Below are 18,366 nucleotides of genomic sequence, written 5' to 3'. Positions count from 1 at the left end.
CAATTTTTTCCATTGCTATGCTTACTGCAAATGTACCGAAATGAGAATTAAAAGTCTCGTCATGGTGTCAAGTTAATATAGGCAAAACGACGAACCAAAACGTAATAAAACCGACCCAACGCACGCTGCAGCGTTTGGTAACAGCACATGAGCCAAACAACCATACAACGAGGTTTTCCTATTTCTGAACTGGCATGAAATGTGTAAAGACATCTTTTGGATTCAAATAAACATTGTTCTCAATTTTCATAACTTACTTGCTTACAAACAGTGAAAGAGCAACTTCCTTCTAATTTGAACAAACAATGCCTGTTAAAAAAAGCAGCAATGCAAGTTTAGCGCAACTATGTTCTGGTAGCTAGTATTTCCTCAATTAAAATAATAATTTAAAGCTTAATTTCCTATTTTCGCAGTTTCCATGTATTTAGGGTGAGAATTGGAGATGTATTTGTATTAATTTTACATGTATTCAAAACATGTATTTTTTCACGACAACGAGCCAAGACAACGCAGAATCCACACAGCGCAAAAATATTCATTTTTTGACTGTTTACCACCTCACTTTGCCTTGTTGTTTCCTCTTAAATTATACCCGATGATGCATTCCTCGCAACTCTTAAACAAAGAATAAATATTTCTTTTTTGTCGTATCCAGGCTCAAGCCCAGTGGTTGAATTAAGCGAACTGAAAGGCAAGGAAGTCAATCTTCGTGTCCACCTTAAGATGTATCTTTAAGTGTTCTGCCAAAGACTGAAAGGCAAGGAAGCCAATCTTCGTGTCCACCTTAAGATGCATCTTTAAGTGTTCTGCCTAAGACTGAAAGGCAAGGAAGCCAATCTTCGTGTCCACCTTAAGATGCATCTTTAAGTGTTCTGCCAAAGACTCAGCCGCATGTTCGTGAGCGGTTTTGAACTGGCGCCCTTTTCGTGACCTACCAGGGCTTTTAACACTCGGCTATGCAGCCTACGACCTTTCCTTGATATGGAAGTTACAACGAATTTCAGTGATCTCTACAGCTGTCCTGACTGGAGCAAACTTCTTCCAGAAGGGTCGCCTATGCCAGATTAATCAAGAAGTAGAGGCCAGCCAAAACGTAGTCCAAAATTTCAACAACGAAACAGGCGGAAAACAGCCATCGTCAGTTAGAGGCCTCGTACACGAGCGCCATTTTTTTGTGACTGGAGGCAAAAGTTTTGCTGAGTCAGCAGCTTGGTGTTGTGTTACTGTACTTTCTTCGCGGCATAGTTGAAGTACTTGTTATTATGACATAACAGCCAGAGTTTAAATATTGATTATAACTTTTGTTAGCAACAATGCTGTGGGACGTTGCACTCTTGCTGGCTTAGGCTGCTTAAAAAATTAGCTGAGTTGTTGTAAAAATGCTGTTATTTCTTTAAAGTTATGTTGTTCATTAAATACAGCTATACTTCAGAAAAATTAAGCAATGACTTTGTTGATTGTTTTTAACCAAGCATGAAATAGAAGCCTGAGCTAATTTGTAGTTAAATTTAACTGACTATTTTAGAAATTTAATTTCTATGAAGCACATCAGCCGGTCAAATTTAGAAATAACTTTAAAAGCTTAGGCTACACAAATTTGAATGTAAGGTCATATCTGAGGTAATAGGAGCAAACTAGTATGATTTTTAGAGGAAAAACATAAGCTTGCACACACTTTTGGCCCAAGTGTGGAATTGAAAAAAATATCATAGCTTGGAAGAAGCTGGAGTTGGTTCCACTACTGCAACATAGCAATGAGGTTGAATCTTTATGGTACAGCAACTTCACTTCCTTCCAACGTTATACTAACACAGCAAATACATATTGCGCTTGAAGCATCAAGCGTACAAAACTCTATTGTCCTATGTGAGAAATTCATGCAACGTCACAAAAGAAAATGCCCATTCATTACTTTACCGTTTATCAGACAACATCGGACGTCAAAACGATAAGGTCTCGACTACGTAGGAGAATGTGGTCACAAAGTTATTCCGGACCATACGTTACAATGGCCAAGAAGTTAATTATAGCTTCACAAAGAGTTCCAAGCAAAACAAACAGACGACCTTTATATTGTTAATTTAATCATTTTCAATATCAATATATATTATCGCAGATCGCAGTATCAATACTACTGAATAATAACAATAATTAATAGTAGTGGAATACTGCGATCTGATTATTATGGTTATATTATCGCAGATGTACACGTAGATCCTCCACAGACTATATTACTTTTTGGGAAGTTTTGAGGAAGATCAAACAACAGTTTTGAGGAAAATCAAACAATGCGTGACCACAAACGCGTAAATGCAATGAATGACAGCAACCAGCCATGAGCAAAAGTATCAAACAGTTGATCAAACACTGTTAACTTGGTTGGATTTCTTCAGCTAGCAAAGTGGGATTCGTGAAACTATGTGGAACAGAAATGTCTTTGAAGAGTTGGCCACAATTTCCGCACGGGACGTTGAGTGATTATCTGTTTCTTGGTTCTATTTTCACTACGTACGTTTTCTTTTAGCAAACAGTTTTGCACAAAAAGTTTCAACACCCCGATAGCTCAGTTGGTTAGCGCGTGACTTCTGGAACGAAGAAGCTTCAAGATCAAGCGGCGCTGGTTCGACTCTCGGGGCGTGCGATTGAGCAACGCACGTTAAGGACTGCTCTCCATTCAGAGACACCTAATGGATGGAATAATTTCCCGGCAACAAGACTTCAACAATCGGAAACTTCACTCTGTCAATCTCGGTGACCGGGCCTGCGTCAGTGATTCAAAGCCTCTACAAGTATGCAAAACTGTCAGGATTACGCTCTGCAAGAAGCTTTCCCAGTCCGAGGATAAAGATTCAATCAATCAATCAAAATTGCAAACTCAAACTAGGTTTAACTTTCTGTATGCAATACTATGCATTGGCTGCCAATGTAGCATCTGATCTGTATATTATTTAAAATAATCTTATCCATATATGATTATATGTTTGCTATAAGTAAGAGAAAGTAGCTGGAAAGGTCTTTGAACCGCTGGTGTGTTATCACCGATGATTCTTCTTTGTTGGAAGCACTCGGTAGCCTTGCAGTGTCTGGATGGTCAATTATCCGAAAATGAATCGTTTTTCAAATAAGATGGGCTCGCACTGATTTTAGGGTTTACATTAGATTTAGACCACGGATTTACAAATAAGTGATGTTATCTTCTTCTTTTATTGTCGCACTTGATTCCAAGCATTGACTGCCTCGTGTATGAAAAGTTTCCAGGATTCTCTGTTGTTTGCTTTGTGTATTAGAGTGATGTTATATCAACGGGAAAAGTCGTGGTTTGCGATTTGCGTCTAATCATTGCCAGATATATGCGAATAACTTGGGGTTTATTATGAAGAGCATGCTGTTGTGTGAATGGACTACAAAGCAGCTGGCGGTAATGATGTCAGACTGTCAGTCACAGTTGTTGCAATGCGTGATATGACGAATTATAGTCGTTTAGCAAAATTACGTTTGTTGTTATTAGAAGCTAAGAAAACAAAACCCTTTCCACCGTTCACCATTTGCTTATTTGGCCATCTCAGAAAGTACACCTTTCAATTCAAAGTAAACATCTAGCAAGACCATTCAATTGCAATTGATGGTTGAACGCTAGGAATTGTAACTTCTATACAAAACAAACGGATTAAAAACCTCTGTCTTTTTGACGACTACACAATCACGTTCGTGGCAAAAGGTCACTAGGAGAACCAACAGCGGTGTCAATAGGTCATATCTAATGTACGTCATGCGGTAGTTAAGTGATGGGTCATAATCACAGAATAGCATTTTCGTGATTAAGTAGTAAAATAACAATACAAAACTTTTGCGAAGGGAGTTTAGGCTATAAACGTTTATTTTCACTAATTTCCGCATTAAACTTTGGCCACGTGATAAGATTGAAGTTGCTGGGTTAAAAATAACTCATGTCGTCTCCTAAAAACTATAAGTCTCACCGATTCACTTGAAAAGCTTTCTGTTGTGAATTTACAACTAAAAAGCATGAGGCGGAAGCAAGATGCCATTTGCTCTGAATTGCCTCGTCGTAATAAAATTCGATTGCAAGAGTTAGCCTGATACTTTTAATACCAATTACTCCATAATGCCACCTGACGAAAGTAAAAATGCACAAAAGCCATTAACAATTAAACTAAGCTACGCATTATAAAACCATATGGAAGCAGAACTGTCGAGCCGAAACCAATTCCACAGCCCTCGAGGTAAGTGTATCGCTACATATCTTGGTGTAAACAGGCTGGAAGCGATGCGGCTTTCACAAAAATTCGCGGAACATCGTCAGTCTAACCTACTATGATAAAAACATAAGCCCAACGGTTGATGGTTTGTTGAACGAAACCGAAAGCCCGAAACTGAATCAGTGAATATAATTCGCCTCGACCAAAGTTCAATGAAAACCACTAGAGCAGTAACAATATCACACAGCGCTGAAAATGAAGACCAAAAATACTCTACTGCAAATATTATACTACCTTTAACAAATTGCAACAAATGACTACAAAAACGTTAAAAATGTGACGCCATGCGAAAAAACTTAGCATTACCAAGATTAAGCACATTTTGCTGTAACCTAATTTCTTTCTCTCTGTATGTCTTATGTCTCACTGAGCGGAAATAATTTTATAATTGCTCCTTGTTGTTTTCTTTTTGCTAAACATGTTTCACACATGCATTGTATGAAAGTAGCAAAGGCTTTGTATAAACGACGGATCAAATTTGTGTCAAAGTTTAGTGATTGATCGTTGAATAGAAACCGGCAGCCCTTGAAATTCTTAGTTTGCTGCATGGTGACATAACGACCTATACACAGGCCTTGACAACGTGCGAACTGGAAGCCTGACTAAAGGCCGATGTAATATCGGTTTTGAACTCTAAGCCAAACGTGCTTTATATCTCTTTGCAATGATGGTCTTGAGAATCCAAATTGCCAATACTGGATCACTATAAAACCCCTGGTTTCTTTGTTTCCAGTGTTGCCAGATGCTCTTTGGATTTCCAGCACAAGTGACTAAATCTAGTCTACATTTGTATGGTGACAACAGCACAAAATCAAACTAAATCTACTAACTTATACTGGCGATTCTGACTGAGCTGGTTGCTATAAAAATTTTGAGCATCGAAAAGACAGAGAATTATAGAAAGGGTAAGCCCATTTTTCCTGCAGATGATGATTCCACAACTCTAACTGATCTCGTTGGGCCGGAATCTTTATTTTTGTTTGACTTACTGGACGTATCTACTGATGGGATTGCTAAACTTGCAAAAGGCTGGCACAAAAATGAAAATTTTATGATTGCTGAAAAATTTGTAAAAAAATGTCAAGGTAGTAAACGATGTAGCAGAGAGAGGAGTCAAAATGATGAGTGATTTTTCCACTGCAATAATCAACGATGAAGAGAAGCGACACTCTTCAAGTTGCAGACCTCAACAGAAAAAGATATGACAGCTTTAAAAAAGCAACCTGAAGCATTACATTTTTCAATTTGAATGTTGCCATGCACCCAATTACAAAGCAGACCAGTTTGAAGCAGTATTTTGTGCAGCATTGTGTTCCGTTGTTTATGTATGTGCAATTGTGCATTTTAGAGTTGTACAGCTGTTTATTTGCTGATCTTTATTGCTATATATGTAAGAAATTTAATCTGTTTTGAAAAACGATATTGCAGCACAATTTTTCTTTGAAAGTGTAGTGTTCTTTCTTATTAACGCAATTCAATTTATTTTAACTCTTGCAATTTGACACGGATGGTCGCCTAAGTAGCAACAATGCAATGCAATAATTTTACTGTCTTGTATTACAAACTAATGTGCTTATCTCATTGCCTTCTAGTAGATCATTAATGTGCAAGTTCAAATTTTAAAATGACGTCATTATGGTTTTATGACGTCATCATCACAAATAAATCTGAGGTCTCTTTCTGTCAGACTAGAGTCCAGGGGTTTCCAACCTGGGGGCCATGGCCCCCTAGTGGGCCATGAGCCTTTTTCAAGGGGGCCATGGAAAAATTTAAAAAATAAAAATAATTTTTTTTCTTACCATCTCTAAGTCCACTCCAACACCATATAACAAAATAAATCAATTCAAATTTAATAAAAATACCTTTAACAATTAATATAACTACCGGTTACTGTATAAACAAGTTTTTCAATTAAAATGACGTTTCTTAATTTTTTCAAAAGGTTGAAAAAATAGGGGGTCCTTTGATTTTTTAACATTTTCAAAGGGGGCCACGGTATAAAAAAGGTTGGGAATCCTTGGACTAGACCAATGGAGAAATTTCAAAAGATGTGTATATAGTTTGCCTGAAATAAGCAAAATGCCTTTTCATCACTAGTGGCGCTAAGTGCTGCATCTTAATCTTCTTATTATGCCCACACTTCTCAAACTTCTGCAAAATATTCAAAAGTTGATTTTCACTTGTGAGCTATCAGTAAGGCATTGAATGAAAGTGTTTTCAGTTGAAATAAAGACTTTCACCGTCAGAACCATGGCTTAACAGGTCAAAAGTAGGTGAACAAGTTAAAAATGGAAATGTTAAGGCCTCTTGAGGCAGGGCATCCCATCATCTGAGAGCAAAATGGTTGTCATTTTCGGCTTTCTTATGGTGAAAATCATGGAAAACAATGCGAGAAGCTAAAAAATTTAAAAACTTTTGATTTTTGAACAGGTGTCCTGGTCGGACTCCAGTCAAAATTGAAGATTGCACGTTGGCATGGCCTGTGTATATATAGGTCGTTATGTTTTTATGTTTAGCTGCCGACTGAACGAATAGAGCACACGGCTTGGGGATTGAAAAATAACTAGAATACGCTATGACACTGATCAAACAAAATGCTTTCGATTGTGAAATTGAAATATTGTGGGTCATCTCATGGAAAAAAACATTAAAATACATTCATTTCTAGCACTAGTTGCAACGTTCATCTGATGAAATTCAAAGTAAAAGCAACAATAAACAGGATAATTTATTTCTTCACTTACGTTTCGCGCACCATGACAAAGCGCATCCTCAGAGCGAATAACATGCAAAATAAAATTTCACAAGGTTATATACGCAGTGCGATTGAAGGCAATTATATGTTATTCGCTCTGAGGATGCGCTTTATCATGGTGCGCGAAACGTCAGTGAAGGAATAAATCATCCTGTTTATTGTTGTTTTTACTTTCAATGATGAACGTTCCAACTAGTGTTAGAAACGATAATTGTCCTGATGAACACCCAAACTTTTCAGTATTCAAAATACATTTAGCTTGAAAACGCAAAGAAAATTACTGGGACGTGATTAAGGCCAACTACAACTGAACTAACCTTCCCAGCCTTGTTCTTTTTTACTTGTCTCTGTTTAATATTGTGACGCAACACTGCAATATGAAGACAACCCGCAAAATCTCCATTTTTTCTGAAAAATCAACAGAAACGTAACATTGGTTAGATCAGCCAAGAAAGAATTACTTACAAAACAAATAAACGGTAATAATAATAATAATAAATAGCAGAATGTATCATTGAAAGTAATTTGAAGTAGTCAGTAATTTTCTGCTTAGTGTATATTCCATAAAAATGGAAAATTTTACGACATTCTGTGTGAATGGGATTGTCACTGTGAAGCATTTCAATATGGGAAACAAATTTGTTCCACATACATCCATCACAGCTTCGATTCTTCGGCTGCATAGCCGAGTGGTGAGGGCCCTGGGACGGCAATCGAAAGGGCGCCAGTTCGACACGGCTCAAGAGCATGCGATCATGTCTTCGTCAAGACACTTAAAGGCATGCCTGAAGGTGGACATGAAGATTGGCTTCCTTGCCTTCCCGTACATATAATCTAAATCGTCAACCACCGGGTGTAAGCCTGGATACGACAAACAACAGCTTCGATTCCAAAAATGTACGTCATTTTATTCATTCTACTTGTACTTTCCTTAGAAAACGATACGTGAATAATGGATATCAGAATAAATGTGAACATTTAAATCGCAAAAAAAAAATTCATGAATTCACGAAGTATTGTTTATGAACGAAGTAAATCGATGATGAACCGAGCGCAGAGCGTCTCGAAGGGAAACACCGGTCCATCGACTCGATGTTGGATGCCAGGGGCCGGTATTATGCTTGGCATACACAATCTGCTGTGTTCCTGCTGATTTACAGTGTCTTCGTTAGTGAATTTTCACAAGCTAATGCGAGTTATACCGTACGAAAATATTACGCTCTACTTCAGCGGTTCTCAAACGGGGATTCGCGGGCCCCCAAGGGGTCCACAAAGCGTTTTCAGGGGTCCGTGAAAGTTTCCGAATTTTTAGCATGATTGATAAATTACGACATTTAAAATGTGATTGTGTCTTGTTTGAGCATGGCAGTGACTCAAAAATTGTGCGTCGCGACGCCCTGGTGCGTCGTTTGAAACTTCAAAGGACGTGGCGCAAAGGTTCAGTTTCCTAATTCAAAAAATTCCATATAAAAGAGTTAATTCTTTTCATGAAGCTATAAATGTTCAGCTTAATTCTTTGGAGAGCAGATGGTTGAATCATGTTGAGTGATGCTGAATTTAGCCATCCAAAGCAGCCTAGTCGCACTCACAGTTTTGCCATGACTGTGATTCAAACGAAATATTAATCACAACTGAAAAAAAAGACATCTCTTGTAAAAGTTGCAAAGTCTCTTAATTTTTGATAACATTTATAGAAATACATTAAACCAGCATATAGATTACTAATTTTTGATCCTGTGTGCCAAAATATAGCTCTCTCATAAGTCATAACCTAACTTTGTCAATGTCATCAATCGACATAAGTACGTCGCGAGTTCAGCAAATTCTTCTGAGTGTGTCGCTTCGAGACTTAGAAAATTATTTCCGTTAGGAGACGCGATATACTCAAATTTCAGATACTTTTTTTAGAGGTCCACGACCGCTTCAAGGACACCTAAAAGGATCCGCCAAGACAAAAAGGTTGAGAACCACTGCTCCACTTGATCAGAAAACACAAGACGCCTTCTGACAAGATGAGTTACTTTAAAACATCTATAACAGTTAGTTGACTCACTGCAAATGAAAAGTGAATTCCCTTTGTTCTTGCACCAGATCTTCAACAAAGCAGTAACATGAACCTAACTCCTCGACCTGTTCCAAAATAAATAATTTATTAAGAAAACCACTTAGACGATTAATAACGATGGAAGGCTGTATTGAATGGAGTGTAAGTTAGTAATGCTTTTTCAGCCTTGTGCTTCAGTATAATCAATCACCTATATCAGGGCTACTCAACTGGCGGACCGCGGTCCGAATCCGGACCTTCTGGTTGTTGATGGTGAACCTTGAGCTTTTAGAAGAATAACCTCATTGCCACGTTTCAGGCTTCTTTAAAAAGATTTCTTCTGGGAGGAAGCAATTTTTACTGTGATTATCCTAGTTGCTGGGGGGCTTCGACTCCCAAATTCCCCAACACTTTCTCAGAAATCCCATTCGAGCTACATTTTACCTAAAAATTTGTTTGGTACAGATAATTTAACTTTCGTGGTTGCATGGGAAATAACTCATTCACCGGACCGCTAAAAATATTCAACTTGTCAAACTGGACCTTTGTTAACACTAGTTGAGTAACCCTGACCTATATATAAGGTCAAAAGTGAAAGCGTTTCTGACTCGAAGATGCATGTGCTGTCTGTGCCGACACAAAAGTCGCTCAAACAACAACCCAACAACCTGCGTCTAGAATAACTTGAACCACTAACCAATCCTGATCTGCATTATGAATTAAATCGCTTGCTGACTCGCGAGGATCAACAGCAGAGCCGAAGTGGATCTCTAGACAAAAACTTGCCTTTTTTGCCATCCAGTTTGCTCAAAACTAGGATTAAACAAATATCAAAGACATCACGCAAACTGGCAAGTACTGACGTGTCTAATACATCCACCAACAAAGTTGAAGTAATCAGCACTTGGCGTTAATATTTGACGTTTGGTAAATAAATCTGTTTACTTTTCTGGTTGAACAGTTAGAGCCAAGAGAGAGAGAGTTTACTTTGTAGTGCCACCGACTTGCAAAATAACGCAAGATTTAACATGGCTGGTTGGTTGGTTTTGAATCTTTATCCTCGGACTGACAAAGCCTTGATTGGTTATTCCTGGTAGTTTCGTATACTTGTAGAGGCTCTTGACACATTGACACAGGGCCGGTTACCGAGATTGGCAGAGTGAAGTTCTCCAATTGTTCAAGTGTTGTTGCAGGGGAATTATTCCATTCACTAGGTGCCGCTGAATGGAGAGTAGTCTGAAATGCGTTGCTCAAAAGCACACCTCGAGAGTCGAACTTGCGCCGCGTGATCTTGAGCCCGGCGCGTAACCACTGAGCTAACGGGGCGGACATAATGCGGGGAAACAACTAGAATATATTCTGCTTTCATCACGCTCTCAGCAGAAAACCGAGGCAAACAATAACGTCCAACTCGTTTAACTCTACTAGTCACCAACATTTTGTTGGTGGTTAGTAGAGCTGGATCAATTACATCAATTTTGTTCAATTACTCCCTCAAATGTTTGTACTACATTACAATTACTCCAAAAATATCAAGTTACAATTACTTTCAAAAATGTAGTTAATTAATTACAAAATGTTTGATTCGCATTTACATTTTCACTTGCTCCAAAACTGTTGGATTGCGCTTGATGAACATTAGGCCGCGTAATGTTTCTGGCCTCAGTAAATTTTAAAGTTCTTGCAATATAAAAGTTAAAAAAGTATTTTTAACAGGGTTATATTGTTGTTGGTCTCAAATAATCCTTGGCCAAAATAGCAAGCATTTGTAGGTAGCATTAGTCATATCACCTTGCTCTTCTTTAGATAGCCAAGCAATTGTGATGGAGGAATGATGTCATTATGCAATGTCACTATTTCATGTTGTGCATGTCAGGTCTCAATATTAATGTAATTAAAAGTGTAGCCTACTGTAAATAGGCGAAAGTTTTAGAAAATTACAATTACATAGGTACATAAAAAAATGTGATTAATTACATTCAGCTCAATTACAAATTACAATTGATCCAACTCTGGTGGCTGGTGCCCAACATGGTCAGGAAAACATAAATTTTGAGCGAGTTTTCACCATCGTAAAAACAAAACGACCAACACAACTTAAACTCCGAGACGAAATGAATGAACAAGTTCGTTTTGCTCATTGACGCAGCAACCAAGATGCAACACAAATAAAGCGGTATGTCTCAGCAGGAAAGGTTTTGATTATATCGTTTACTGTTCACCAAACTAAAATAAAAGTCAAATTGAAAATAATCCATGACATAGACTAGAAAACTTAGAAACTCTGTTATTACATGTTAGAAAAAGGAAACTATAATGGTTTGGACATGTGTCCACAGCAGTTCAAATACATTGCTTCAAAAAACACGACAGAGTCTGCACTGATGACAAGGCCACTTCAGTTGACGTTAAAACAAATTGCGTATGTTGGGATTGAACATAACTACAAAAAAACTTCGAGGAAATATTCGCTTGACCAATCACAATTACATTTTTTTGATACGGAAGTACAGGTAAAAGCACGACAGCTGACGTGGATGGATATTCGGCTCAGCAAACAAACCTAAGGCAGGATCAAATAACTCGTGACGTGTGTACGGCGTGTGCAGCACATTTCTATTCCAAGGACAGTCCTCAATGCAATGACACCTAGTAGATGAAGTAGCTCACAGACAAGCACGCATTAGCGACTAGCGGAAGTTGACACTCTCAATGTCAAGTCTCTACAACAAGCATGCGGAACTCCAGCATATGATGAATAACGCTTTCAAAGTCATTGTCTCAGTCTGGAGATGAAGACTGCATAGCAACAATCAAAACAATTGATTGGAAAAGATCTTAAAGAGATTTTAATGTATTTATTTATAGATTATGGAAACCCTACTAAAGTGAGCGGCACGGTCATCATTTGACCACATTTCGTCAATCTGCGCCAGCCAAGCATTGATGAGACAACACGGTGAACATATTTTAGACATTAACTCAAGTTTGAAAATATCATGAGTAGCCTGCATCAGTGACAGGAAGATTGCCCGTCGGAAAATTGCTCGCCGGAAAATTGCCCGTGTGGGAATATTGCCGTCGAGAACATAGCTGCGAAAAAAATCCAGCTGTGAGTCTGTATTGAACCATTGTTCATCAAATAATCTAACTTAGCACCCTTGCAACCAGATTGGTACGACGAGATTTAATTATCACGTTTTGACACTGATCTTTGTCATGTATTCAGCGAAATTCATGAAGTAGCCTACTTTAATCTGTAGCAAACTTGAAAGTGTACAATAGGTAATTCGCAGTAATAAAGGCACATCACATCATAAATTTATCAGTTAGACATTGAAAGTAGCAACAACTTTCATGCGGGAATGACAAGTATGGGGAAGGTTTAATTGATATCAGAAATTTACATGATTACTATTGTTGCTTAACAGTTCGCGGAATGGCCCGTTTCGGCGAGTCCGATTCGGCGAGACCGATTCGGCAAGTTCCCTATTCGGCGAGTGCCCTATTCGGCGAATTTTTGAAAGGAAATTATCGGGTACCGTAGCCTAATTATAATTGCCGTTTTTACATCGTTTTAACGGTCGCTAATCTTTGAAATCGTGCAGAAAGAAATAAAAATGTTTGAACTAAACTATTAAATTAAAATTCGTCATGTCAGTTCAGTTCTTCTTATTTCTGACCATCATATCAAAAACAATACACGTCAACATATAGCAAAGGTAGAAGCGACAAAACGCGAACGTTAAAACGTGCTGGAATTCGTCATGTCAGTACAGTTGTTTTTATTTCTCATCATGATATCAAAAACAATACACGTCAACATAGCAAAAGTGTAGAAAAACGTAGAAGCGACAAAACGTGAAGGGAAAATAAAAAAAAGAAAATGTTACAAACAAAATAAATAAATCAAGTTAATGTCTATTAAGTTAGTACTTTTGAATAGTTAAAATGATTAGTTTGGATCAATAAATGTGTGGCCTACAGCTTGGATTGCAAGGAAATTATCGGGTACCGTAGCCTAGTTATCACGACCAGCAGAATTGTCGTTTTTACATCGTTTTAACGTCGCTAAACGTTGAAATCGTGTAGAAAAGAGAACTTTTGATGACTAGGATACGTTGATACGTTGCACTTTTAAGATTATGTTTTTCAAACACTGTTTTACTGATGCATAATTTAAACCTTTTGGTTTTGTCATCTTCTCCTTTGTTGATGTAAAATTCGTGTGTTTACTTTATCGTTATCTACATGTTCGAGCCAGCAATGAAAAATAAAATTGAATTGATATTCGAATCCTCAATTATTAGAAAATTCCAAATCCAACGACGCCTTCTGCTTATTTAGAGAATTTTGTATTTTATTCCACAATATCGTTTCTTTTGCATTCCGACAAAGAAAAATAAATGAAAATGAGATTTAGCGAAAAATGTTTGAACTATTAAATTAAAATGTTTGCTCACATAATTATTATTATTTATTTGCGTCAGACAACGATAAAAACAATCAGAAGACATCAGGTCTGATCAAGCGATTTGAGGAGTGGATGCAACGGATGATTAGGATGATTTGGTCGGGATAACTAGGCTACGGTGGTACCCGATAGTTTCCTTTCAATCCAAGCTGTAGGCCACACATTTGGTTAGCCTTTTCATTCTGTTACTACAATGTAAAAATGAACTGTTAGGCTAACTGAGTTCTTGGAACAAATCGAAGGGCTTCTGTAAATGTTTCTCAGTTTCAACGTATCCTAGTCAGCACAGGCTCCCTTTTCTACATGATTTCAACGTTTAGCGACGTTAAAACGATAGGCCACACATTTGGTTAGCCTTTTCATTCTGTTACTACAATGTAAAAATGAACTGTTATGCTAACTGGGTTCTTGGAACAAATTTTTGCTGGTTGGGATAACTAAGCTCCGATACCCGATAATTTCCTTTCAATCCAAGCTGTAGGCCACACATTTGTTGATCCAAACTAATCATTTTAACTATTCAAAAGTACTAACTTATAGACATAAACATGATTTATTTTTTTTGTTTGTAACATTTTATTTTTTTTATTTTCCCTTCATATCTTAAATTTTTCTGAAGGTGTTGCGACTGTGCCAAATTTCTTTCAACTCAATAACTGACTTCGGTTCCAAGCACGTTTTAATGTTCGCGTTTTGTCGCTTCTACCTTTTCTACACCTTTTCTATCATGATGAGAAATAAAAACAACTGTACTGACATGACGAATTCAAACACGTTTTAAATTTCGCGTTTTGTCGCTTCTACCTTTGCTATATGTTGACGTGTATTGTTTTTGATATGATGGTCAGAAATAAGAAGAACTGAACTGACATGACGAATTTTAATTTAATAGTTCAAACATTTTATTTTAATTTCTTTCTGCACGATTTCAACGTTTAGCGACCGTTAAAACGATGTAAAAACGGCAATTATAATTAGGCTACCCGTATCCGATAATTTCCTTTCAAAAATTTCAAAAATTCGCCGAATAGGGCACTCGCCGAAAAAGGCTCTCGCCGAATTGGACTAGCCGAATCGGTCTCGCCGAATCGGACTCGCCGAATAGTAGCAGACCCAACAGTTCGTGTCATGTGCGTTGTGAATGGCAGATCAGCAAGTTTTCACTTCATAGTTAACAATAACAACATCAATTACAGGAATTTACAAAGGCATGTCGGTGAAGCCTAATGGGGGTTACTGTAAAAAGTCAAAATATATGCATATTATAGGCCACACCACTTAAATATGACATTTTATCATTACTATCATATTTCGAAATAAGATTTCTAAGCCGGACATCCACGTCTCGGTATTTTTTTCGCATGGGAAGTGTATCCCCTCTTTCCAATTTAATTCTTCTCGCATGGACTGAACCTTCTTCCCTTTTTAAGGCATTGATTAATTTCCGAATATTAGGATAAGTAGGCTACAACAAACGGATTTACTTAAAGAATCGTGAAAGGCCTTGACGGTATTATTGGTACGTGGCAATGAATTTTCAAAACGAGCATAAACATTATAACCAGCAATCGGGAATTGCGACAGGTCTCTCCTCCTATTTTGTCGAGTTCCCCTTTCAATTCCTATATAAGTGAATTATTGGTAAAAGGCCAAATATTCGTGGAATTGTTACATTAGCTATTTGAACATGAACAGTAAGAATTTGATAGTAAATGTCCCATTGTCCCATCGACCGCCTAGTTCTTGTACTTTTTGAGATCTTCGAGCCCTTCATCTGATGCAAACATTAATATTTCATTAGCATCATGTACTCCAGAGTCGTATAGTACTGTAGAAATCTTGCACCTGAAGCATGACTTTGAAATTGCAATGGAATATCACAGCCGCTTCTTACAGTCGGAACAGGTGGAAAATTGCATGCTTTTGTCTCCAATTCCTAACATTTCTACTCATGTGCTTTAAACTTGGCATTTGGGAAAGTGCATAATCGTCTAGAGATGAAACACACTCAGAAACTAAGGCACGACATGATTGGTGACAAGAAACTACCTCATCTTTCAAAGCTTGTTTTGCTTCCACATTACCTTTACCTGAAGAATGTGTATGATCATTTTCTTTCTTTGAAATTTGAATATTGTGAATATGCGAGTTCGTGTGTTATATTGCTTTGCAACTTGTAGATTTTCTTTCACTGTACTCCCAATAAATCGTAGTACGGTACCACTTTTATTCGTCTTATTCCGATGATACATAAATTACAATTCATCTACAAGAATGTCTTTTCCGCCCTCACTTTTTATGACGGTCACCATTTTGGGGTGACAAAATTTGAGACAATAGCGGAATCTGAAAAAAGACTGTCCTCAGAACTCAGTGTAAAGCTGTATACTTTTGTCGGTATGAGATAGAGAGTTGATATTTACTTTCCCCAGAAGCATTTTTTCATTTAGTTTGGCATTTGCAGATTAAAATTTATCACGCCTTTTATCACAGCTGGGTGCTAAGTTTAAACTAATAGGGGAACAATGGTTCATTACAGACTCACAGCTGGATTTTTTTCGCAGCTATTTCTTACTCAAAGACGGGCAATTTTCCGGGTGGCAATTTTCTCGACGGCAATATTCCCACACGGAAAATTTTCTGGCGGACAATATTCCCACACGGGCAATTTTCCGGCGGGCAATTATCCAACGGGAAATTTTCCTAGGGCCGTCTGCGTCATAGGTATGCTCCAAATATCGACTCCAAAAAGATTAATGGTTTGAGTTGCTGAAGAGTTCTGCTTGAGATTGAGTTACAACATCGTCATTTTGAACTCACCGCGTTTGATTTCATGTTTTTCACTTTGTACACAATGAAGCGTAGTTTGGTATCGCTGTCGACTCCATCACAAGGCAAGAAGTTGATTGTCTCCAGGTAACATGGTTGTGTCGCCCCAACAACAACTTCCGTTTGAAAATGTTGATTCCAAAAGTCGCTTTCCTGCCGCGTGTGCTGCACTAAACATTGAAAACATTTCCTCAAAATTAAAAACCACGAAAAAGTAAATACGAAAGCGAAAACAGTCATCAAAAAAAAAGTGAAAACAGTCATCCAAGTAAAATACGAATAACGTAACAACGGTAGCCTACTATATGTATATGTTCACAAAACGCAAATGTAGAATTTGGGCCAAACAAAACTGTTTCAACAGTCAATTAAAAGATCATTCTATAATTTCTAAGTTCGTAACATACATGTAAAGTGCACGCCCAGTTATGGTGTACCAGAATATACGGTGGCTAACCACTGCTTACTTTTCATCAGTTTGATTTTTCGAAAAGTAATCTACCTACAAACCAACTTACCACTCAACATAGTGGAAGGGGCGATGCGGTTGCAGGTGAGCACCAAATCTGAACACTCGAGCGCAAGTTCCAGTGCAACATCATCAGTCATTGCAAGAGGCGCAATGCAAGTAACGAATCTGAAAGGATGCACGCACGCACATTCGGGTGATCAACCAAAGCCGCACATCAAAAAGGGAAAAACCGTATGTTGAAAATCAATAGCACACAACAAGACTGATGCTCTCAATAGACGTTAGTAGCCTTAATTAAATTTAATTAGATTTTCTTTGCGGAGAAAATATAGCATTTTGATCAGTCCTGCAAACACTTTTCATTAAAAATGTAACAATGAGGTGGAAATAACGACACATTCTACTGGTGCAAACTAAGCTGAACTACCACAAGATGTATAAGGTAATAATCTGCTTTTTATTCTGACGCCATGCAGTAAAGTCCACAAACAACGTAAAGTAAACTTGAGACATGTTAATACTTACACACCAGTAAATGCTCCAGTCGTATTAGGCTGCTGTTTGTATCATGCGAAATGTAGGTTGAGGAAGAAAAAGTATTCTGTATAGTGAAGTGGAAATGAAGTGACTTTGACAATCTGTATCATACAAAAAAACTTAAGTTGCATAAAAAGTGGTTAAGAGGCCCAATACAAATTGTATATTTGAGCATTGATTCTGAATAGCTAAATAGACCAGGTAGTCAGTCGTGATGTCACTGCACGAGTGCACGGTCTGCTCAGATTATTCAGTTTGGTTTGGAATTCACAACAACACGAAGTGGCGTTGCATTCAAAACAAAATAATGCAAAGGCAAAGAATTTGGGATCGAAATAAAAAAAATGTTTAATATACTTGAAACAGCCATACTTGATAAGATACTTTGTTTCTGTGCAATAGTTCATCGAATTACAAAACATAGAAGTGAGATTGTAGCAGTATCATCAATCAATAACTAAACTCCCATTTGGATTGCTGCTTATCCAATCCATTCTTTTTAGTTTAACACATGTTGGATACCTGCTTTGTGCAGAACCGTTCAAGCGAAGTTCTCGGAGTAAAAAACACTTTTTAATCAACTATACCAAATCACGAGGTTACATACCGTGATAAGAAATTATCGAAATTTTAATTCACTGTTCCAGCACGTAAATCTTCAACTTCTTTCATCAACTTTGCACGTTTCGACTTGAGATAGGCGTAGCTTGAACACTGCAGCACTTTAATCCACTCAGCAGCCTCGGATGGCTTGCTTGCAAGAAAGTAAGCGCTTCTACCGTCACCTTCAAATTCTAAGAGCAGAAATGTATTGATCGTTTTCAAGTAGAATGCAGGTCTATGAGGCTTTATTCTCTGCCGACAATATTCGCTTTTCTACTGTCGCTATTTATACGAAGTTATCAACATTATATCCGTGTAACATTTTAAATTCAAGTGTAGACTACTGCAATTTCAAAGTCACCAAGTGTTAAACTT

At 37.6% G+C, this 18,366-nt stretch overlaps 1 protein-coding gene across 3 annotated transcripts in view; it reads right to left on the bottom strand.

Annotated features, from left to right (window-relative positions):
* The window catches only part of LOC145783115 (inositol polyphosphate-4-phosphatase type I A-like), a 35,831-nt gene extending 17,811 nt beyond the window's left edge, over positions 1–18,020 (bottom strand). Inside the window, exons 1-6 of one of the 3 annotated variants that reach the window (XM_082594890.1) lie at positions 17,996–18,020; positions 17,377–17,489; positions 16,898–17,016; positions 16,371–16,549; positions 9,086–9,162; positions 7,350–7,440 (exon numbers count right to left, since the gene is read on the bottom strand). In XM_082594890.1, coding sequence (XP_082451016.1) covers positions 7,350–7,440; positions 9,086–9,162; positions 16,371–16,549; positions 16,898–16,988 — 438 coding nt within the window. In that variant the 5' untranslated portion in view covers positions 16,989–17,016; positions 17,377–17,489; positions 17,996–18,020. Of the gene's footprint in view, positions 1–7,349; positions 7,441–9,085; positions 9,163–16,370; positions 16,550–16,897; positions 17,017–17,376; positions 17,490–17,995 lie in introns of those variants that run through there. The other 2 variants (XM_082594891.1, XM_082594892.1) reach the window with 2 other exon arrangements.
* Positions 18,021–18,366: the final 346 nt, after the last annotated feature.

This window comes from Aplidium turbinatum, chromosome 14, assembly GCF_918807975.1.
Source record: "Aplidium turbinatum chromosome 14, kaAplTurb1.1, whole genome shotgun sequence".
In the NCBI taxonomy this organism is placed as follows: Eukaryota; Metazoa; Chordata; class Ascidiacea; order Aplousobranchia; family Polyclinidae; genus Aplidium; species Aplidium turbinatum.
Note: the sequence above shows the minus strand (reverse complement) of the source record. Positions and strands in the feature narration are given on the sequence as shown.